Below are 23920 nucleotides of genomic sequence, written 5' to 3' on the forward strand. Positions count from 1 at the left end.
TTTTGCAATATATTCATGTGGCAATGGTTATAAAATCAACAGCAAACAGAATATGGTAGTCTGTCTCAATAGTAGATAAGAAAGCCTGTCACCCTATGCAGAAATATTGGCCAAAATGCCAGTTGCATTTCACTGTTGAGAAGCCATAAGGGATTTCAGATTCTGGTGGATTTTCTTCTTCTCTTGTGTAATAAAAGATAAGAAATTTGAAATCAGCCCAACTCATACAACTAAGAAGTGGAAGTGGTTTTCAATTGCTCATCTTACCGATTCCCCCCAATTTTTTTTTAATTATAGGAAAAAAATTACCTTAGTTAACATCTTTGTTTTATATGGTGGTGTTGGGTACACAAAATCATGATGGGCGTCCTTAATGGAGGGCACAAGAACAACTTTTGTACTTGAGCTATGAGAGAAAAAATAAACAGATAATAATTAGAACTGTACTTTTAAAAGTCTGAAGATATATAAATAGATTTTTTGACCTAATAAAATAATGTTTGGTAAACTGATAATTTCTTATATTTTTTTAAAGAATTATTTTGTCATAAAGAGTTAATTTCTTTTTTAGGAGGTAATCTGTTCTCCTCCAAATAGTGTGTGTGTGTGTGGGGGGGAATTAAAGAATCACAGTTCATCAGTTAAGATTTTCATTTGCAAGATGAAGTTTACAAATTTTAAGATGGAAGTGGTTAAGTGCAAAGCCCTGAAATATTTGGTTATTATTAGTTGATATTTTATGATAGAATCCAATTATTTTTAGAGGATAAAAATGTAACATTAAGATTATATTTAAGACTAAAAGAAAGAAATGTAACATTAAGATTATATTTAAGACTAAAAGAAAGAAATGTAACATTAAGATTATATTTAAGACTAAAAGAAAGAAATGTAACATTAAGATTATATTTAAGACTAAAAGAAAGAAATGTAACATTAAGATTATATTTGAAACTAAAAGAAAGAAATGTAACATTAAGATTATATTTAAGACTAAAAGAAAGAAATGTAACATTCAGATTATATTTAAGACTAAAAGAAATAAATGTAACATTAAGATTATATTTAAGACTAAAAGAAAGAAATGTAACATTAAGATTATATTTAAGACTAAAAGAAAGAGCTCAAGTTTGATTCTTTGAGTTTCGACTGTTTAGACACATAATAATAAAAAAAAAAAAAAAAAAATGCAGTAATGCCTATGTATCAGTTGTAGAACCTACTGCAAATGATAGCAAACATTGTATAATACATAAAATAATGTAATTAAATATGGCCAAGTTTAAGCAAATATATCACTATTTAATATTAAAATCATATTGTATGCTACATTACTATATCGTATACTACAGTATCTCTTTTGAGTGCATAAAAATAAAAGATTTTGTCATATTAGCCTAATTCACCAATGACAGCAGAAGAAATGTGTTTTTCTGTAGTGGACAGTGTAATATATTAATGCAAATGATGGCATAAATAAATATGATTCTTTTCCCAAAACGCTGGAAAAGTTAAAGCAGAACTAATAAAAAGAAGGAAAATGCAGGCAGAGTAATGCAAATTTTAATGGAGAAACGTGGTTTTTGAAAACAAAGTCAAGTTCACTCTAAACACCAAAATCCAATGCTCTTTAAATTGAGCAGGATATGGACGAGGAAACCTAAATATGAAGTGACCTGATTATTGGACATGCTTGAGCAGCTATGAATCAGTATTTGACAACTGCCATTTAGTATGCACATAAATAACAATGATGGTTTTCATCCCCCCATCCTGCTGTAAATCTTGAATAAATGAAACTGAAGATACAGAAGCATAATACTAAATACATGATGGCATTTAAGTTAAGATTAATGTTTTTTTTAATTAAACACCCCTCCAAAAAACTTTTTTAATTGAATTTTTATTTAATACTGAATGACAATAGCAAATAATAAAGCGAGTATAAAAGTAAGTGAATTTGAAAGGACCAAAATATACTTACGATTCAATGTGCTTTAAGATTTCAGCTATTAAATTCTGAAATAGTTCATCATAGGTTTCATTTAGATCTCCTTTCTGAAAAGAGATTAAATACTTAAGCTTTCATTTCTTCTATCATTGCTTGCATTTCTCTAAAATAAGGAAATTACTTTTTATTTTATTTTATTATTAAGCAATTTTTGAAAGGCAGCATTATGTTCAATAATAACTGCAAACAACAGTAATTAAATCTAAAAATTACTATTCTCTCAAGCTTGTTTGAGAGATAGCCCAAACCATAATTTTTCACATATTAACTAATATGTCTTCACAGAAGTAAGGTTCATATGAGAGGGAAACAAGTTTATACACATTTTGACTGCAGACTTGTTAATGGAACACCAAAATTCCAATTTTTTTCAACACTGCCTGATTAAAATAGTATAGATTTAATTTTAAGTAATGAGCAATATAAAATTTAAAACTAGGCAAAAAGAGCAAACTTAGATTGGCATTTTCACATTGGCAGTTATACATGTCTTCATAAAACGAATGGTATTAACAAGTTATCCCAACTTAAATTTTCTTGTAACAATTTTTTTGCTAAGAAATAAAACATCAAAAGTAAATATCAAAGGTGGAAATAAAAAGTTAAGTAATTCAGAAAACTTGAATTCAAAAGAAATGCATACTGTACTAAAGATAAAAGTACATCAAATAAAATGCTCATAAAACTTATATTTTTTCTTTCACATGCAAAGGTACAAATTATAAAAATCACACTGAAATAATGAACTATCAGTGATATCTGTCACCACTTTTTCTTTTAATAACAGAAAAAAGAATAGGCAGATAGGAGATAATTACACATGGCATGGCAAACAGTTTAATAAATTTATTATCTGATGGAAAGAATATTGGATACAACAGTAGAGAAGGGTTACTAAAATGCCATGGGAGATATTTACTTTTAACTTGGGTTAACATTAAGCACCACATAGATTAGTATAACAAATTACTAATCATGTTCTTTTAATTTAAAATTAGAAATGATTGACATATTTTAATGAAAAAATGAAATTAAAATTACCTCAATCAGATCATTGTTTATATCCACTAGGGGGCCAATCTAAATTTGGAAATATGACAAAAATTACCATTTCTTAAAGCCAAACTGAAGTGAAATACATATTCAATATCTAAAAAAAAATAATTACTAAAATTTGCACTGAGGTACATGATTCATCACATGCATAATTAGAAGAAAGTGAAATAATAAAAAACTAAATCCTTGAAATGATATTGTTTTCTTAAACATGCAAAATGATGAAATGCGAAATATATTCTGAATATTCCTAATTGGTAAGAAAGGTCATCAGATTTCACGCCTGACTTTTAACTAGGGTGGGGGACTGATTATCTGCTCCGTACTGAAAAGTCACAAGCTCATTGGCAATTTTAGAAATGTTTATTTAGGTATCTTTATATCTGTTTCAAACATGATCCAGTGCCACATTATTTTTTGAAATTTTTCTTTTTGCATGTAAGATGCACATTTCTCAGTTTTTTGCACTGTTATTCACTCAATGTACAAAGCAATTTGCTTTTGCTAAAACAAATCACACAAATGCAGAAACTAGACCTCAACACTCTATGCATGCAGAAAGCTATGCCCCAAATGGGCCGAAAATTATGAAAGCTGCAGTATGTATTCTACCATTAAGGTAACACCGAAATTCCTAAAGCATGGGCCATAATCTGCGGTCATACTGATAAAAATGTCTTAAGAAGTGAAAGCAAGGATGCTACACAATTACTTGAGTAATTAGACACTTTTTGTAAGCATTTAAGTTGCCAGTTGTTGGTATTTGAGTTGTCAGATAACTATTTTTTTGCCACATGGTGAATTATCAATCGTCTTTCTTTTCTTTCTTTCTTTTTTCTTTTTCTTTCTTTTTTTTTTTTTTTTTTTTTTTTTTTTTTTAAGGGTGTGAATAATCAGAAAGCACACACACAAAAATTTCAACTTTTCTATTTATAACTTAAATTTTACTTAGATGTTTTCAATTCTGCACCAATGCTAATATACAGTTTTTCACAGTTTATGTTTTCCCATTTATTTTGAATACAATCTATTTTGTAATAACGGACAGTAATTGTGAAAAGCTTCATCAAGCAATTTTTCATAAAAAAATGAATTTTTTTTTTTTTTTTAAAATATGACATTTGTAAAAAAAATTATAGAATAAAATGCTAAATACATACTAAAATCACAACATGTGGCAAATTTGCTCTGACATATTTCATGAGGTCATTTAAAGGCTCATAAGACAAAGAATCAGAAGTAGCAAAAGGTCCAGCAGCTACAACAACATTGAGGGAATCTAAAAAATATATTAAATTGATAATCCTTGAGTTTGCATGAAACTTTCACATAAAAAACCCACACATTAAAAGGGGAAATGTTTGTTAAACTGAAATAATAGCATACCACCTGTTCAAAAAGTATCGAAAAAATACATTTATTGATATGGAAAACCTGAAAGACTAATTCCCTTTAAAGTAAGTAGGCTTCCTTGGTAATGGATACACTTCTCCCAGGGCTCCTGCCATTGTTGAAACACACCGCTGAGATACAGTTTTTGGAATGGTGAGCAAACATTCTATCACATTTTAGATGATGTCTTCTCTCGACTCACATTGGGTCCCTTTTAGTTGCATTTTCAGCTTGAGAAACAGTCAAAAATCACACACAGCCATGTCGGTGAGTAGGAAGTCTGACGAACCACAGTAATGTTGTGTTTGTCCAGGAAAGCCCGAATCAGATGCATAGAATGGGCGGGTGCATTACCATGATGGAGCTGCTAAGTTTTTGCTGCACACAGATTCAGTCATTGGTGCCCCACAGCATTACGAAGGACTGCCTGGTAGTACTCCTTTGCGATGGTTTGGCCTTGGGGGCATATCCATGATAAACAACATCACGGGAATTACACAAGATGGTTAACAGGACTTTGCTGTGGACCTGCCATGCTTTTTTTGTCTTTGGTGGAGGATGATGGAGGTTGCCACAGTGATGACTACACCTTGATTTTGACTGTGACCCCAGTGTTCAGAAACTTAAACAGCATATGCTGTGCAATGTCCAGATGCCATTGCTTCTACTCCATTATTATTAAATTTATACTGAAGCTATATTAAATTTATACTGAAGCTATATTAAATTTATATTGAAGCTATTCAGTATAAATTTTGCAGACACTCTCCTCATGCAAAATTGAATGTATTGATCTAAAGCTTACTTTTGTCGTGTTGGCAATTTCTTGGACTGTGATATGGCGATCCTGCAAGACTAGAATAAGCACTTGCACAACGACATTGTCATTCCGGCTTGTTGAGGGCTTACCCAAACATGGTTCACTCTCCACTGATGTGCAGTCATCTTTGAAACAATTATATCACTTCTCGATACGAGAAGTGCTCATGGAATCGTCTCCGAAAGCCTGTTGAATTTCGCGAATGGTTTCTGCTTGGTATCGCTAAGTTTCTGACAAAATTTGATGCAGTATCACTGCTCAATTTTTAGTAATTTTTTGAACCATTGCACAAACACTGAATTCTGATGAATGCTCACTACACATATTCACTTGTTGGCTGACCGCCAGCAACTGACGCATTTTGCAAGAGGAAAAAAATTCATGAATGTGCATGTGTGCCCTTTACCATCTTACACAGAAGAAAATCTCCCACTCTTCATTGGTTTATGCGGGGAAAAATATTAAAAAAAATTAAGTTTGATACTTTTTGAACAGCATGATATATTTATTGTTGATTCAGCTTATTACAGCTAAAGAATTCAAGAAAATGTAAGGCACTAATAAAGCAATCTAACAAATTGGCTGTACTGTTAAAATAAAATAAATAAACATCTTACCAAAACAATTGGCTAAATCAGGAGCCTCAGGGGATGGTAATGGGAAAACACCCTATATTGGGATGAAAGATTACTATTTAAAACACTGAAAATACATTCAATTTTTTCCTCCTCCCACACAGTTCCAAAATAAAAAATTTCCTCAGGACACTTATTTTATAGAGAATTCACACACATAAGATGAACCATCTAAAGAAGGCAACAAGCAAAAAATATCCAGAAATAACAAACATTATGGAAAAAATAAAATATAATGAAATCACACTTATATTTATTTCTTGCATATTGTTTCTCACTTGGATGCCATTCTTCTGCCTGCAAATTTTAATGTTATATTACCAAATGCTTTCATCTCTGAATCTCATATTGTTGATAACTATTTTCACATATTCCTCCACAAGGTAAAATGTCTTTTAATTGAAAGAATACAACTGCATTTTTCTTACCATTTAATAAATCAAAAACTGATTGCATAATTCATAACTGAAAGAATTGTTTGTGGTATATAAAATATCGTTCTTGAAAGAACAGCTTCTGTGCATGATATATTAAACAGGGTTGGTTTTCAATCAACGATTAACTTTGTTGAGAAATGACGAGATCACAATATTTTACATGGCGACTCTTCAAACATAAATATATGCCATATCATATTTAAATAAATGCAAAATTTATTTCCTGTATAAAGTATTTATTTACAGACATGAAATAAACTTTTACGAATGAATGAATGAATATCTAATAATTGCATTAAAAAAACCTAGCATTATATTTATGGGAAAGATCATGTAAAAATTCAAATACACATTTAAAAATGGTAAAATTTTTTATTTAATGTCTTAATTTAGAAAACTACAAGGAAACTATTATTTATGTAAAAAGCTGAAAGTTTGAATGCTCACCTCATATATATTATTTAAAATGATTTTTTTCCCTAAGCTGTTTATTCCTGTTCCAGCAATAATCTATTTTAAAAAGAAAACAATTTAAATTTGTAAACCTATTCAAAATAGTAGCTTAAATATAAATTACACAAATGGATACAAACTTGTCCAGGAAATAAAGAAAAACTCTCCAAACGACTAACATCTAATGGCATAATTGCACCTGAGCACATTTCTTGAGAACCTTCAAGTAGCAAAGAGGATGCAGTCAGTCTACCACTACCATCTGAACAAATGCGGCCAATTACAGAAACAGTTTCCTTAAACAATAATAATTTTTCAGAAGAAAAATTAACAATTATTCAGAATAAAAATTTACATGCAAAACAACTTCCATTCAAGCAATAAAACAATAGAAAATCATTTCATTAAAATCATCAGATTATATTTACAAAAAATTATAAGAATATTTTGCTTTTCCCCCAAATATTGCTTTAAGCCTCTAAAGCCCCGTTCACATGCAACGCTCTTTCACGCAGCTACTGTTTTTACTAGGGAGAAACGGAAATATAAAACAGTTTCGCCCTCAGGACCAGTTCAGATGCACATTGTCTTCCATCCCTTAACCCACAAGCCAATGCTAGCAATGATGTCACGAACGCAAAACGAACAAACGGATTGGCGGATTTCTAATGTTTGCTTACATCTTTTTTTGACATTATTTACTATTGCTATAGAACCCCTTCGGAGCAACATTAACTCTTTAATTAACGAAAATGCACCTAAATTAATTTAAAATGCAGTTTATGTACAAGATGAAATGGTTAAAAGAAGAAAGAGAAATCACCTATGCAGCTGAACGGTTTTAAATAAAATGTTTTGTGGCTGTTAAAATTTCAAACTTTGTTTTTTTAAAAATGAATAAAACAACAAATTAGTATTATTAATATTGATTATAAATGTTTTAGAAAATATATTATTATAATTAATTCATATATGAAAACTATTTTGAATGTGTTTTACAAAGATTTTAAATAAAAGCTTGTAATTTATATTTATATTAACCAATTGAATAGCACTAGGCTTTATTTTATATATATATGCATTGGAATTCAATAATAAAATTTTTAAGAAATTTAAAATGATTTTATGACCATTTAGACAGTTTATATTCTTTAAACTGCGTTTTTTTAGTTTGCACTTTTTTGATAAATCCTTTTACTTAAGGTCCTAAAACTCATATTGATATGGACTAAATTATTTAATATTTTTACTGCTTATCTAAAATTATACACTTTATAAATACAAGAATCGGTTTTGCAAATTTCTGAAAAGAAAAAATTATTTGAAGTGAAAATGTGATTGAGATCATACTTGTTTCAAAGTTTTTACATAAAAACATGTTTTTAATTTTTCTCAAAAACTAATTCATTAATTGCAAAATTGATCCTTAAGGTTATTGAGAACACTATAATAAATAAAATAAGAAAAACTGGAGGAAAAACATTGAAAATTGTAGAAGAAAGATATTAAAAAAAAATTTTTTTTTTTTAGCTTAAAATCATTTTGTCTTACAAAAAACAATTTAGTAATATTCATGAATAGTAGATGAAAGTTCTTAAATAATAATAATAATAATAATAAATCATTCAAAAGGTATCGAGTCCCCTGGTCGCGTTGAAGGCGATATGCGCGTCTTTAGTTTTAATTTGAATGGTATTTCTGGAACACCAGGCAACTTTGTCTGTTATTTGTTTACAAATTTCCATATTTCGTAGGGTTCCATCTAATTTTTTTCGATGATATTGCATCCCCAAATACCTATCAAAACGATTGTTTCACTGACAGTCCAGCAAGCAGTCAGTTGCATGTCAGCCATGTTGTTTGCTACAATTAAGTGAACGGCGCAATCGCGTAATGTAGTATGGGAAATCTCCCCATTTGCCCAGCTCTGGAGAGGTAGGAACATTCAACCAAGTTCTACCTCCAATTCTGAGAGATAGTTAATGCTTGTTCACCGTAAGGATGGGATATGTTGAAGAACCGGTTTTTGTTGCTGGTCGAATCTGCTCATGTGAACAGGGCTTAAGTGGCATGACTGGCTTAATTGGGTCAAGAGTTTTTTTGTTACTTAGCACATATGAGCTTATAATTTAAGATATTTTGCTTTCTTACTTTCTTTAATAATGTAAATGTCATCTTGATGAATGTAAATTTAGGAAAAAAAAAAGAGACTAAAATAAGAAATTACACAAATTTAGCTAATAAATGCTGTTAAAGTACAGGCCTTTATGATAGACCCAAAAACGTGTGCCGCTCAGACAGTTAAAAAAAAAGGGTACCTTCTGATTATCTGCACACCCAGGAAAAGTTGCCAACTCATTGGCAGCTTTGTGATTCAGTGAAAAATATTTTCTTGGCCAACTTTATGGCTCACAGGCACTATTCTATCCAAAAATAATGATAACACACACACAAAAAAGGTTTTTATAAGGAAAAAAACATTTTATGAGAAAAATAAATATCTTTATGTGTGATATCTACAATTTCACAGGCGGATCTGTTCAATGAAATTGTCATTAAATACACAGAGTGTAAACCCATGTGTATGCATTGGTATTATGCATATGTGTAGGTTAGCTATTGATATGTGTATACTTACAAATATGCCGGGAACAAGGAATTTCTACCAAATGTTGAAGCTGAGGGTGAAGGTATTATTAAAAATATGAAAGTATCAAAACAGTTTTAGAAGTGCTTACCACAGAAGGCAACTGAATATGACCCCACTCATGAATATCATATTTGCCTTCAAAATACTGAGCTGCATCTTGTATCATGTCATTTAGTATTGATGCTCGATCTCGAAGTTTCTCACACATAAAATGGTAAGAATCCTGGAGAATAGTCTTTTCATTATAAGGAATTATTGAACAAGAAAACTCATCTGAAAGTTTCCATCCCACATTTTGTGTGTCACCAAATGAACAAACAACTTCTCCAGCACCAGTCCTGGATGCAAATTTTCTTGATGGTGTAAAACTGTTAAAGAAAATTTCTAGTAAATAAACACAGAACTTCATCAGAGTAAAATAAGTAGGAATAGTATAAACCTATAACTTATATAAATTATGATTTGATGTAATAAAATTACTTGAAAGCATTCAACATACAAAATTTACTTGGATTTTGTTTAACAACAAGTATACATAATTCATACACTACTGAACATTGAAAATACAACACTAAGACGCAATGGCCAAAAAGTATGAAAGTTGGCAGACAAAGAGATATAGCAATGAACAATAAGTGATCTTTATTTCAAAATGATATGCATAATACAGAGCGAGAACAGCGTCAGCTCAGTGGGTTGTAGGACCATCTTACACAGCGATACACAAAGCAAAACATCTAGGTACTTCTAGGTGAGATTACTGATGGTGTCTTCAGGAATGACTCTCCACTCCCTGTCAACCCTTTGTCACAGTTCATCTTCTGAATGCTGCAATGGCAGGGTCTGCAAGTGGCATCCAATCACATCCCAAATCTGTTTGACTGGTGAGAGATCAGGAGAGAACAGTGGCCACGGAAGCATCTGTACACCTTGTAGAGCATGTTGGCTAATGGCGAGCAGTGTGTGGTCAGGTGTTATCTTGCTGATACAGGGCACCAGGCACACCCTGAAGGCAAAGGAGTGTCTCCGATCACGGCACATCATCCACATTTCATTGGGCCGTCAGTGTCCTGAATATGAACTAGAAGTGACTTGGAATTGTATGTAATTACACCCCAAATTATAATGCCGTGTTGTCGTGCTATGGGATGTTCCACAATTGCTGCCTAAGTGGACCTGTCTCAACATTAACTCAGAGACATTCCGTCGTCTACATCGCTTGAGCCTGGTACTATTGCAGATATTGGCATTTATTATGTGGGGTCAATGGCAGTCTTCTTAACAGACACCATGAGTGCAGGCCACAAGCCATCAATCCATAGCAAATGGTTCTAGTCAACATGGGAACATCCAAAGGATATCTTGAACATGCTGCAGAATGGAGTCAGAAGTGGCGTGCGGGTTCATAACCGCTTGTTGGCAGAAGCGTCAACCCACAAATGCTGATGCCATTCTGGATGCCCCGACACCACTTGAACTTGCCACATTTCCTTGTTCCAACCATCGTCGACACAGTCGATGCACTGTGGATGCATCTAGGTGTGTGTCAGCTGAAATTTCCCATATGGACCAACCTGCCCTTCTGTGTCTGATTACCACGCCCCTCCTAAAATCATCTGTCTGTTGAAACTGCCTCTGCTGATGATGGCCTGGCATTCTCTGCTATTACATGCATCCTCTGAGACAAGAATAAATTTTCTATGATGATTTCCCTAGCAGAAATAATGGCATGAAAATTGAACATTCTGCAGGTTCCTTTTTATATATCTTTTTCTTTGCTAGAAAGCTGTGCATTTTCAATGTAAGGTAGTGCATAGACATAATATATATATATATATATATATACACACAGGGCATCCACTAAAGTTCGGTACCACCTGAGAATTCCTATGTCGAAAACAGTAGAAGATAGGAAGAAAAAGTAAACTACAGAATTGCAGAACATCACTGATTAGTACAAAAAGACATCTTGTGAATATGAATGCTAAAAACAGAATGCTGAAAACTTTGACATCACAAAACTCGAATAAAAGGTGAAAAGTTAATGTAACTTTAAAACCAGGAGAAAGCGTCAGTTCTTATCTAAGTCGACTGATGGACTTCACCAAAAGGTATCGTCTTGCAGACATGGACTTGCGGACAGAGAAGTTACCCTCGTTATGTTAATGGCTTTACCCATGGAATATGAAAGCCTTATCCTTAATTTAGAACAAGAAGAAGATCCGTTGTCAACTCAAATCGTAAAATCGCATCTCATTGTTGAAGAGAAAAAGTTACTGCGCTACACAGAAGTGAAATCAGAAGTTGCTACCAGTAAGGTCATGGGAGAGAAAGCCCTCAAAACTCAAGATAAGTACAGAATTAAAACTATGCAGCCATTAGAGAAAAAGCATAAAAATACCGACAGAAAAATCCATTGCTTTTCTTGTGAGCAGTAGCATCATATTGCCCAAAATTGCTCTGCTGGCAAAATCTCACATGCAAAAATGGTTTCTAATGAAGTATATCAAGTACTGTTTGTTGATTCTTGTGGTGAGAAACCTGTCTATGATTGGTACCTCAATAGCGGAGCCACTGAACATATGTGTTCACAAGAGCAGAAATTTATGAATTTAGCTTCAGTGAAATCAGAAGTTAGCCGATTCTGAAAAAAAAAAAAATTGAAGTTTCTGCATGGGAGATATGTTTTTGAATCCTGTCAGAGAATGTGGGAAAGATGCTATTCACCTAGCAAATGTTCTGTATGTCCCTAAGCTTCATGGTAATCTTCTTTCAGTACGAAGAATAGAAGAAATGGGAATGGCTGTTTCCTTTGAGAGACGCAAAGCAATCATAAAAGATCCAAGACAATAAGATAAGGTCATCACTGCACATAAGTATTGTTAAGAACATGCACAAACTCATTTATTAATACATAATAATTTAATATGTTATTTATAACGTAGATTTTTTGTGGCAACAATGATGTTGCGACTCTCATGGGACACCATGATGAAATTTATTGCAATTTAACCCCTTTGACATTTTCTAAGAGTGTCCACATGAAAAGATCTCTACCATCAGTTTTACAGAGGATATTTGACCCCAACAGATTTACTAGTCCAACTACGTTAATGCCAAAACTTATTCTGCAAAAAACATGGAAGATGAAATTTTCCTAGGATGAAAATCTTTCGCAAGGTACAGAAAGAGAATTTCAGACTTGGCTCAAAAGACTACAATTCTTGAATTATTATAAAATTTCAAGAAGACTTGTGATTCGACCCTTTGATGAATGCTCTGTCACTTTACATTGTTTTTAGTGATGCTAGTAAGGTATCTTATGCGGCATGCATTTTCTTATGTGCATATTTTGAGAGCAAAACTTCAGTACAATTGGAATTATGCAAATCAAGAGTAGCGCCTGCCAAAGAAGTAACTATTCCTAGATTAGTGTTGCTTGGAGTACATATAGCTAATGGGTTGTATCGTCAAGTCATTGATGCTCTTAAATTGACAAAATGCAAAATGTACCTTTGGAGCGACTTGTCTGTAGTTTTGACATAGATCTCAAAATATTTCCACTGGAGTGTTTTTGTGGCAAATAGTGTAGCTTAAATAAGGAGATGTACAAATCCGTATGACTGGCATTATGTACCATGCTCAAGCAATCCAGCTGATCTTCCCTCTGTTGGCTTTAGTTTTCCACATGCAAATTTTGATCGGAGGTCAATCGGCGGTAAGCTAACGTGGTTGCCACTGATTGGCCGATGACGTCAAGATCGGCGGGTTGGCCAAGTATTATATATATGTACACCGGTATCGGCGAATGTCTTGTTCTCTTGTGTTATTATGAGTTAGCATAATGTTAGTTTGCTTTCAATCAAATGATTTTAAATGTAAAGGCTACAGTGTTAGCTCTTTTATTTTAATTTATGGAATAAAGCATGAATTTTATTTAGATTAGTCTTAGCTTTATTTAAGGGAAGCAAAATATGCTTTGCCTCTATCACCACTGCCAACACCCTCTAGACAGTGCGATGCCAAAATGTTGCTACAGAGCAGATGGTGGGAGGGAAATTGGTTTAAACAAGATATTGGTTAACCGGATTGGTTTGATAAATGGCCTCGTTCTGAAGAGTCAGAACTAAAAACTGATGAACTGAGTAGAGAATATGCTGCAATTTCTAAAAATTACAATGTAGGAGGATATTAATAAACTGCATGAACTCAATTAATAAACAATTATTTAATATGTTCATTATAAAGCATATTTTTTGTGGCAACAGTGATTGATGTTTTGTTTACATATGCTTTGAGTGTGATAACGCATTGCATGTTCCTTTTTTTGTTATGCTTCGAATGGTAAATAAATAGGTTCGTTGTTAATTAAAAAGGTTTTCTCTGCGAAATATATTTCCATTCATCCAAAGTTATTAAAATAAGCTAAAAAACTTATTAATTTCAAAGAGGCATGGAAGATAATACAAAATTGAAGAGAAGCAAACACACAAAATGCACAGTCAAAAGTCATTAATTCAGACACCCATAATCGGGAATGATCTATAATCCGGACCACAAAGCTACAAACTTTCTGCTTTTAATGTATAACAGACGGTATAAGCTAAAATTATCTAATTATATATTTGAGTTAATGTTGCAGATTGCGTTGTTCCTTAATCTTCGAATTGGATCCGGCTTATTATTTTTTGCAGACTGTTAAAGCAATTTTATAAAAGTAAGCTTGAACTTTTAATTATGTCAAATAGAATTTCTGATGCTGGAGCTCCCAAAGGATCTACAAAGCGAAAGTATGTTTTGATGTCCATCAAACAAAAGTGGGATTGCTGCAAAAAATGGATAAAGGCATATCCTTTGTTTCTCTAAAACCAATCCGAAACCTGTTTATCAATTTCACGCTGCTCTGCGGTGAGCAATGAATTGGTCAGCACTATCCTTATCTTCAGGGGAGATGTTTTTATTTTATTTGGCTTATAATTCCTTACCAAATGTAGTATTTCATCTCGATGTACTCTGCGTTTGATATGATTTAAATCAAATTCCTCATCATTATAATTCGCTTCCGATAGTGAAGAAAGTGACACAGAGGTTATTGAAAACGAAAAAATTTCGATTGACAAATTAGTCGGTATTCTCGACACAGCAATTATAGGACTTGAACAGTGGAACTTTGCAAGAAATTATGTCTGTTTATAGAATTAAAGACAAAGTATTATCACATAAAACGAAGCAACTTAAACAACTTACATTGAAAGAAATGTTTAATAAAGTAAACAAATAAATATTAAGCTTTTTTTCTTTTTTGCAAATTTTGATACCCTTTAGATCATAATTGTTCTTTTATTACATATATTACGGTTTCATATTTTTAATTTTAAAATTTCTGCGTGCCATCTTACCAGATTTAAACTGATGATCTATAATCTGGAAAAATCGATAATCCGGAATTGCCGAAGTCCCGACAAATCCGGATTGACGACTTTTGACTGTACCTTTCCAGACATGAAGAAATTACGCATCGAAGATTAAGACATTTTCACTTTGATGCAGTTAAGAAACTTATGAAAAGGGATGATTCAAATATGATGTGTGAAGAAATCTAAGAAAAGGAGACTATTTGCTCTAAATGTGTTTTGGGAAAATGAAGAGAAGACCCCATTTCCCAAGAAAAAAGCCGAACGTTCAACTAGATTATTTCAGTTGATACATACTGACATAATTGGATCTATCACACCTACATCAAATGGTATATCAAAGTACGTCATTGATGACTACTCAAGGTATGCTGTGGTTAAAACTATGAAATCTAAAGATCAAGTCCTTGAAAAATTAATGGAATATATATATATATATATATATATATACAGACAGTGGTGGCCAAAATTGTGGACACTTTTGGAAATTTTTATGTTTTTGAACTTTGTTTGCTTATAAAAAACGTTACGTTTCATAAAATGCAAACTTGTATATATCATTTAAAAGAGAATTTATTACTGAATTCAATACAAAACACAAAATTAAATTATTTGCAATACAAAAAAAGTTAAATGATAATAGTTATAAATATACATTAGATAGTGATGATTTCAGAGTTATCAGTACTTAGTAGGGTACCCTTTATTTTTGATTACAGCTTCACATCAACGTTTCATTGAGCTGACAAGAGTTTTAAGCTCTTCTTTCGTTATTACATGATGCCAGGAAACAATTATAGCCTCAATTAGTTCCCTTTTATTTGATGGGCGCCTCATTCGGAAAAGAGTTCTCAAACGGTGCCATAAATTTTCGATAGGATTGAGGTCAGGACTGTTTAACTAACATTTAATTTTTTTCATCAGTAACGTACCTTTTTACCAATGACACCTCATCAAAAAGATCCTTCTCGCAAATATCGGAATTTCGGAAAATGGCATTTTCGGAAAAATAATATTGTTACTAATATATTAAAAAGATTTTTCCAGATATTCCCATAAAATCAACTTTTTCAATGTCACCCAATGATAATTTTTAATATCCTCGAGTTGAACTATCCGTTCTTCAAGATATTTTAAGCAGTTATTTTAAAAATTTCTGACTTCTTTCAGAAAATCAGGTCGCTTAATGGCACCTTGTTCTTCCAACCCTTTCGAATAACTAAAGGAACGTAATCGTTATCAATTCTTTCTCGCAATTTTGTTTTTAAATTATTGATTTCATTTAACACTTCCGTAATTGAAATTTTGTCTCCTTCAATAATTTTCACAGCATTGTGAAATAATGCAGCTTGGTTATGGATGAACTGAAGCCAAATTCGTGATGTGTAATTTTCAAAAAAGAGCTGCAATATTCTTGGACATTTATCTTGTGATAAAAAGTATGATTTTAATGGTTCGTATATTTTAAAAATATTTTCTACAGCTGGTAAAAGAGCTAGCCATCGTGTTTTACTGTAACCAATAATTCTTTTATATTCGATTTCTGCGCTTTGACAAAAATTCTTCAAACTTTGAACACGCACAGTACATATATAAAAATACGAATAAATTTTTAGCAATAATATTTTCAACATCCATTGAAAGTAAGTCAGATGCTGTTTGAACAGTATTGTGTAGAATGTGCGCTGCACAACCTACTGCAATAATTTTTTGGTTCGAATGTTCGTTAAGTTTTGTAAAAACGTTATTGATGCCTCTTCTAGCTTGTTTTATTACGTTTTGTTTTACGTTATTATTTAGCTTGTTTTTATTACGTTTTGTTTGTATCGAATTATGCTTCTGACCAAGGGTTGTACTGCCCGGGACGTGCAGTCCTTGGGAGGGGGCAGTGTTACGAAATGTACAGGCGCGGTGAGATGGCTTCCCTGCAAAGCAGTTTTAGGGTTGCCATAAAATGGCAACGGAAGGCAGAGTTGCCACATTTGGCGAGAAACCTTCCATTTGGCGATATACCATGGAGAACCTTCTGGAACGAATTCTTACCGGTTTAGTCCAGAATGTTCCCAAACACAAGCCGAAAGCTATATAAACCGTGCTGGTCTGCAATCAGTACAGTGGTGGCCAAAATGTGGACGCTTTCGGAAATTTTTATGTTTTTAAACTTTGTATGCTTATAGAAAACGTTACGTTTCATAAAATGCAAACTTGTATATATCATTTTAAAGAGAATTTATTACTGAATTCAATACAAAACACAAAATTCAATTATTTGCAATACCAAAAAAAGTTAAACGATAAGAGTTATCAATATACATTAGATAGTGATGATTGCTGTGAGTTATCAGTACTTAGTAGGATACCCTTTATTTTTGATTACAGCTTCACATCGAAGTTTCATTGAGCTGACAAGAGTTTTAAGCTCTTCTTTCGTTATTACATGATGCCAGGAAACAATTATAGCCTCAATTAGTTCCCTTTTATTTGATGGGTGCCTCGTTCGGACAAGAGTTTTCAAACGGTGCCGCAAGTTTTCGACAGGATTGTGGTGATAGCGATAAGGAGCGCGCCTTGCGCCCTCCGATAAGTGTGGCAACCCTAGAGGAGAAGTTTCTTACGAGTAGCGAGCAGAGCGAAACAGGCAGGCTGTCGGGCAGTGTGCGCAAAGATCCGAAATAAAGCTTAATTTTTATTGTGCACTATGTCTTGTTAATATTTATATTAATGCAGTAAGAACATAATCTGTGATATGGAATTCGAGGATTGGTGGTAAAAACATATAGGAAATCACCATAATGGTAACCCGGACTGTGTTAAATCGTATGAACAGTTCTCAAGCACTTTCGGTTTTGACTACAAGCCATCACTCAAGATCTCCAAACCAGAAGTAATGGATTACATCGGTTTTCATCCTCCGGATCACAGATGAGTAGTAATTATAGATCATTTTATAATTCTGTTTTCTACTTATCATTTAATTTCATTTCCTTTAGTTAAATTTTTGCTTTTATTTTAGCTTAAAAACCTTGCACAATGTCTGATGTTCATGCCGTCCAAATTCCGGTTTATAACCGATCAGACCCATCTTTATGGTTTATTATATGTGAAAGTACCTTTGCTCTTGCCACCCCCAAACCTATCATAGAATCCATTACTAAATATAATTGAGTAGTTTCTCATCTTCCTCCAGATATCGCATCACTAGTACGGGATTTACTTATGAAACCAGACCCTATTGATCCATATACAAAGCTCAAAACTGAGTTAATAAATCGTTCAGGAGAATCTTCTCAGCAAGAAATTCGCCAATTATTATCTGGAGAAGAATTAGGTTCTCGAAAACCTTCCGGTTTGCTTAGAAATATGAAGCGTCGAGCAGAATCTTTAAATGTTCCTGATAACTTAATGTTAGAATTATTCCTTCAATATTTGCCTTTGACTGTTCAGTCTATTTTGGCAGCGGTTTCCAATTTAACTGTAGATAAAGCTGCAGAAATTGCCGACAGAATTTTAGAAGTAAATCCAACCCCAGGGACTTGTGCCGTTTCTCGCACAGTCAATCAGTCTCTTGAGCATAAATTATTTAAACAAATAGAAAAATTAAACAAACGTATTGATCGCATTTCTCTTTCTCGTGGTCGCTCGCCAAATCGCGGAGATCGCAATAAGGAAAGAAGCAATTCCAAAAGGACAGATTATTCTGTTTGCTGGTATCATAGACGTTTTAGGAAAAAGTGTAGAGATGACAAATGTACAAAACCTTGTTCATGGCAGGGAAACGAAACCAGCAAAGAATAGAGGTGACTTATTCTTTGCCTCAAGTTTCACGTCGCCTGTTCGTTCGTGACCGTAGAACAAACCTTTCATTCTTGGTCGATACCGGCTCTGACGTGTCCTTACTTCCAGCAAATAATTCTCAAAAACGGAATTCGTCCCAACAAACACTTTTCGCTGCTAATTCTTCTACTATTCATGTTTATGGTCAAAAAACACTTTCTTTGGATTTCAAATTAAGACGACAGTTTACATGGACTTTTCTTATAGCAAATGTTAGTACACCCATTCTTGGAGCAGATTTTCTCCATTTCTTTGAATTGGTGCCTGATCTCAGAAACAAATGTCTCAAAGATTTAAAAACGCATTTTAAAACCGTCGGTTGCGTGAAAAATGCAAGCATTTATTCAGTAAAAACTGTATTTAGTGATACACCATATCACAAAATTTTAAAAGAATTTCCTTCAGTTACTAGATTACCAGATCCTAACCAACCTGTTAAACATAACACCGTTCATTATATCCTAACTAAAGGTCCACCTGTGGTTGCAAAACCTCGTCGTTTAGCTCCAGATCGCTTAAAAATAGCAAAACAAGAATTTCAAACTATGATGCAATTGGGGCATTTGAGACCTTCGAGCAGCAATTATGCATCCCCACTTCACATGGTTCCAAAAAAGGGAAGTCTGGAATGGAGACCTGTAGGAGATTATCGAGCATTGAACGCTCAAACAACAAAAGACAAATACCCTATTCCATGCTTAGCCGATTTTACTGCTGCATTGCACGGTACTAAAATTTTTAGTCATGTTGACCTGATTAAGGCATACCATCAAATACCAATTAACCCAGCCGACATCCACAAAACCGCCATATGCACACCATTCGGTTTATTCGAAAGTACCCGTATGCAATTCGGCTTATGCAATGCATCCGCGACTTTTCAACGTTTTATAGATGAAGTCACGCGGGATTTAGAAGGTGTTTACGCTTTCGTCGATGACTTGCTCATAGCCTCTAAAGATTCTGAGGAACACTGCAGGCATTTGAAAGCTTTATTTTCCAAACTTCAGGAATATGGACTTTGCATAAATGTTTCAAAATGCACCTTTGGTCAAACGTCTATTGATTTCTTAGGTTTTCACCTTAGTGAAAACGGAATTGAACCTCTTCCTGACAAAGTCAAATGTATTTTAGATTTTCCTCAACCTACCACTCTCACTCATCTTCGTCGATTTTTAGGCATGTTTAACTTTTACAGATGTTTCATACCTAAAGCAGCACATATTCTTTCTCCTTTAATAAAATTGTTAGAAGGCTATATTAATAAAAAGAAACCTCATTCTCGTGTTCAGGATTCATCCACACAATTAAATTGGAACGAGAATGCTGAACAAGCCTTTATTGCTGCCAAAAATGCCATTGCTCAGGCTACCCTTTTGAGACACCCTATTCCCGGAGCCCAGCTAAGCATCTGGGTAGATGCCTCAGACGTCGCAATCGGCGGCACACTTATGCAGTTGTCTCAACAAACATGGGAACCTATAGCATTTTTCTCTATGAAACTCAATAAAAGTCAACAGAAATGGTCTGCATACGATAGGGAATTATTTTCTATTTATTCTGCAATTAAGAAATTCCGACACATGTTAGAGGGCAGAAATTTTATAATTTATACGGATCAAAAACCGTTAATATACGCTTTTAAACAGAACCCTCATAAATGTTCACCTCGACAATTGCGCCATTTAGATTTTATTTCTCAGTACTCTACTGATATTAGGCATGTGCAAGGTTCAAAAAACGTCGTCGCTGACGCTCTTTCAAGAATCAAAATTGATTCCATAACAAAATCTCCATTTTTGGATTTTAAAAAATTTTCGGAAGCTCAACGGCATGATCCGGAGGTACAAGACCTTCTCAAAAAACACATCATCTTTGAAACTGGAATTTAAACCGTGCCAATATTCTGATGGTAATATTCTTTGTGACATATCAACAGACATTCCTCGTCCATTTGTTCCGAATTCCTTTCGCAGACTCATCTTTAATCATCTGCATAATCTGTCACATCCAGGAATTGCAGCTACTACGAAGCTTATTTGTTCTCGTTCTGTATGGCCCGATATGAAACGTCATATCAAAAATTGGGTGAAATCCTGTGAATCTTGCCAAAAATCGAAAATTACTAGGCATATACTAGGCATACTAAAGCACCACTGGGCACATTCTCTCTTCCTGATGCACGTTTTTCAGAAATCCATATGGATATCGTTGGACCGTTACCTCCATCAGAAGGCAACGTGTACCTTTTAACTCTAATAGATAGATTCTCCAGATGGCCTGAAGCCATTCCCATCCTGGATATGAAAATGGAAACCATTTGCAGAGCCATCTTCAACTGTTGGATATCTCGTTTTGGCTGCCCATCGATCATAACAACAGACCAAGGTTCTCAAATGAGATCTGCACTTTTTGCAGAATTCACACGCATTATGGGTACGAACAGAATCACAACAACAGCCTATCATCCAATGTCCAACGGCATTGTTGAACGATTTCATCGACATTTAAAATCTTCTCTCAAGGCTCACGAAACCAATAACTGGACTGAAACACTACCAGTTGTTATGCTTGGTATTCGTACAGCCGTAAAGGAAGATCTACAGTCATCTTGTGCTGAACTGGTGTACGGCACAACTCTCAAGCTGCCTAGTGATATGATAACGTCATCTAAGATATCTCCGTATGACACACAATTTATCACGAATCTTAGGCATAGAATGCAACAATTGAATCCAATAGCAACATCTGCACATTACCAAGAAAAATGTTACGTAAGTGCTACCTTAAAGTCGTGTACGCATGTATACTTACGTGTCGATCGAGTAAAGCCACCTCTGTGCCAACCATATACAGGTCCGCATAAAGTCCTTTCTAGAACAAACAAAACTTTCACAATTGATGTTAACGGTCTGAAATCTACTGTGTCTATAGACCGTGTGAAACCAGCCTATTTGCTTTCGGATTCTAATTTGCCTGAACTGAAAACAAATAAAGACTTAAAGACAGTTCAGCAGAATAAATCTGCAAACAAACTCTCTAAGACAAACTGTCACCAGATCGGGAAGACATGTTCACTTCCCTAAAAAACTTGCTTCTTACATAACAATTTAAAACATTTTTTTTAGAAATTCATATCTTAACATATTTCTTGTTATTTCATGTTTATTATATGTGTCAATACCTTGTTATATATTGAATTGCATTTTGATCTTTTCTAATTTTATATTCTAATTTTGTAATCATGTTAAAAATACCCGACAGTACAGATCCTCTGAGATAATTTCATAACCTATGTCGTTCCTTTGAATAGCCATTAAAGGAACTGGGGAGGAACTCTGTGGTGATGGCGATAAGGAGCGCGCCTTGCGCCCTCCGATAAGTGTGGCAACCCTAGAGGAGAAGTTTCTTACGAGTAGCGAGCAGAGCGAAACAGGCAGGCTGTCGGGGAGTGTGCGCGAAGTTCCGAAATAAAGCTTAATTTTTATTGTGCACTATGTCTTGTTAATATTTATATTAATGCAGTAAGAACATAATCTGTGATATGGAATTCGAGGATTGGTGGTAAAAACATATAGGAAATCACCATAGGATTGTGGTCAGGACTGTTTCCTGGCCATGACAACAATTTAATGCTCTTTGTACGAAACCACTCTTTCGATATTTTGGCCGTGTGGCAAGGAGCAGAATCCTGCTGAAAAATAAACAAAGCATTGTGGAGAAAGAGATCTCTGATGGAAGGTAGAATTTTTGGTTCTAGAATAATGTCAATGTATTTTCTGGCATTCAGTGTCCCGTCGATGACATGAAGGCGACCAATACAATCTGCTGACATGCATGACCAAATCATAACACTAACTGGGTTCTTCACAGTTGCTTGAATGCAGTCAGGATGTAGCTCTTCTCCTATTCTAAGTCTTACATATTTTCGCCCATCACTACCAAATAACGATATATTAGTTTCATCACTCCATATAACTTGTGACCACTGATCATCTGTCCAATTAATGTGTTCCTTTGCCCACTGTAGTCTTTTTTTCATTGCTGAAAATTAAGATAATGCTTTTTTTATGGAATTTTACCTTTCAGTCCAACATCTGTTAATCTTCTCCCGATTGTTCTTGAACAGACAGAAACACCAGCACCATTCAGATCACTTCTGATGGCTGCTGATGACATTTTTCTATCTTAGACATATTCTTCTGTCATCAATAGATGTGGTGCACCTTTTTCTGCCTTTTCCTTCTTTGTATTTTATTGAATTTGTCTCCTGATATCATTAACAAAACTTTCGGACTCCAGATGTACTCACTGAACCACACACCTGTCTTGCAATTTCAGCATAGGAAAGACCACTTTCTCGTAAAACAATAATATTACATCTCTTTCTAGGTGTCCAATCTACTCTTTTATTTGATGTCATTGCTTCTTGACTAAATATTAAAAATTTTTACAAAAATTCCTACTTGTGTATAAGAAACACTACAGAACAAAGCAAAATAATGAATTCTTTCAAGTGTAAACATGATGTCAGCTTCTACTGGCAGTTACTAACATTTGATTGGTTCTCAGAACAAGAACAGTGATTGGCCAGGAAAGCTAGACATTACAAACCACTTCATAACTGTGTTTTTTATTTATATTAAAGTACATATAACTTTTTTTGTATTGCAAATAATTGAATTTTGTGTTGGAAAGTTTGTTTTGTGTTTGGAAGAGTTCAAATTAGAATCAGTCAAGGGAGCTTCAAAATCCATGGATCACACTGTAAAACACCAAAAGGTAGATGATGAAGAGTGGAGAGATATAAAAGCAGAAAGTGACCAAATTCCATATAGGCAAGCTATAGGTAGCCTATTATACCTTGCTCGCGGAACACGTCCTGATATTGTATTTAGTGCAATTTATATGAGGCAGTTTAATGAGAGGCCATCTGAACTTCACTGGAGGAGTGTTAAACATCTTTTCTGCTATCTTAAAGAGACCAAACATTTATCCCTTACATTCAGAAAGACAGGAAAGTTCCTTGAAACATTCTCTGATGCTGACAAGGTCGACAGAAAGTCCTTCAGTGGATATGTTTTGATCTCAGGTGTTGCTGCAATATCTTGGTGTAGTAAGAAGCAGTCTACTGTTGCCCTATCGTACAGCAGAAGCCGAATATGTGTCTGCTGGCCTTACTACAAAGGAAGTTTTATGGATAAGGGGAGTGTTGAAG

At 33.9% G+C, this 23920-nt stretch overlaps 1 protein-coding gene across 4 annotated transcripts in view; it reads right to left on the reverse strand.

Annotated features, from left to right (window-relative positions):
- The window catches only part of PolA2 (DNA polymerase alpha subunit B), a 105371-nt gene that overhangs the window by 49778 nt on the left and 31673 nt on the right, over window positions 1-23920 (reverse strand). For 2 of the 4 annotated variants that reach the window (XM_085814854.1, XM_085814858.1), the window contains 8 exons: window positions 9543-9822; window positions 6945-7100; window positions 6799-6861; window positions 5897-5948; window positions 4228-4346; window positions 3053-3091; window positions 1985-2058; window positions 310-406 (listed from right to left, as the gene is read on the reverse strand). In XM_085814854.1, coding sequence (XP_085670980.1) covers window positions 310-406; window positions 1985-2058; window positions 3053-3091; window positions 4228-4346; window positions 5897-5948; window positions 6799-6861; window positions 6945-7100; window positions 9543-9822 — 880 coding nt within the window. The remainder of the gene's footprint in view (window positions 1-309; window positions 407-1984; window positions 2059-3052; window positions 3092-4227; window positions 4347-5896; window positions 5949-6798; window positions 6862-6944; window positions 7101-9542; window positions 9823-23920) is intronic. The other 2 variants (XM_085814855.1, XM_085814856.1) reach the window with 2 other exon arrangements.

Source organism: Stegodyphus dumicola, chromosome 4, assembly GCF_044657685.1.
Source record: "Stegodyphus dumicola isolate Sdum_Otavi_A_Nest chromosome 4, ASM4465768v1".
Lineage (NCBI taxonomy): Eukaryota > Metazoa > Arthropoda > Arachnida > Araneae > Eresidae > Stegodyphus > Stegodyphus dumicola.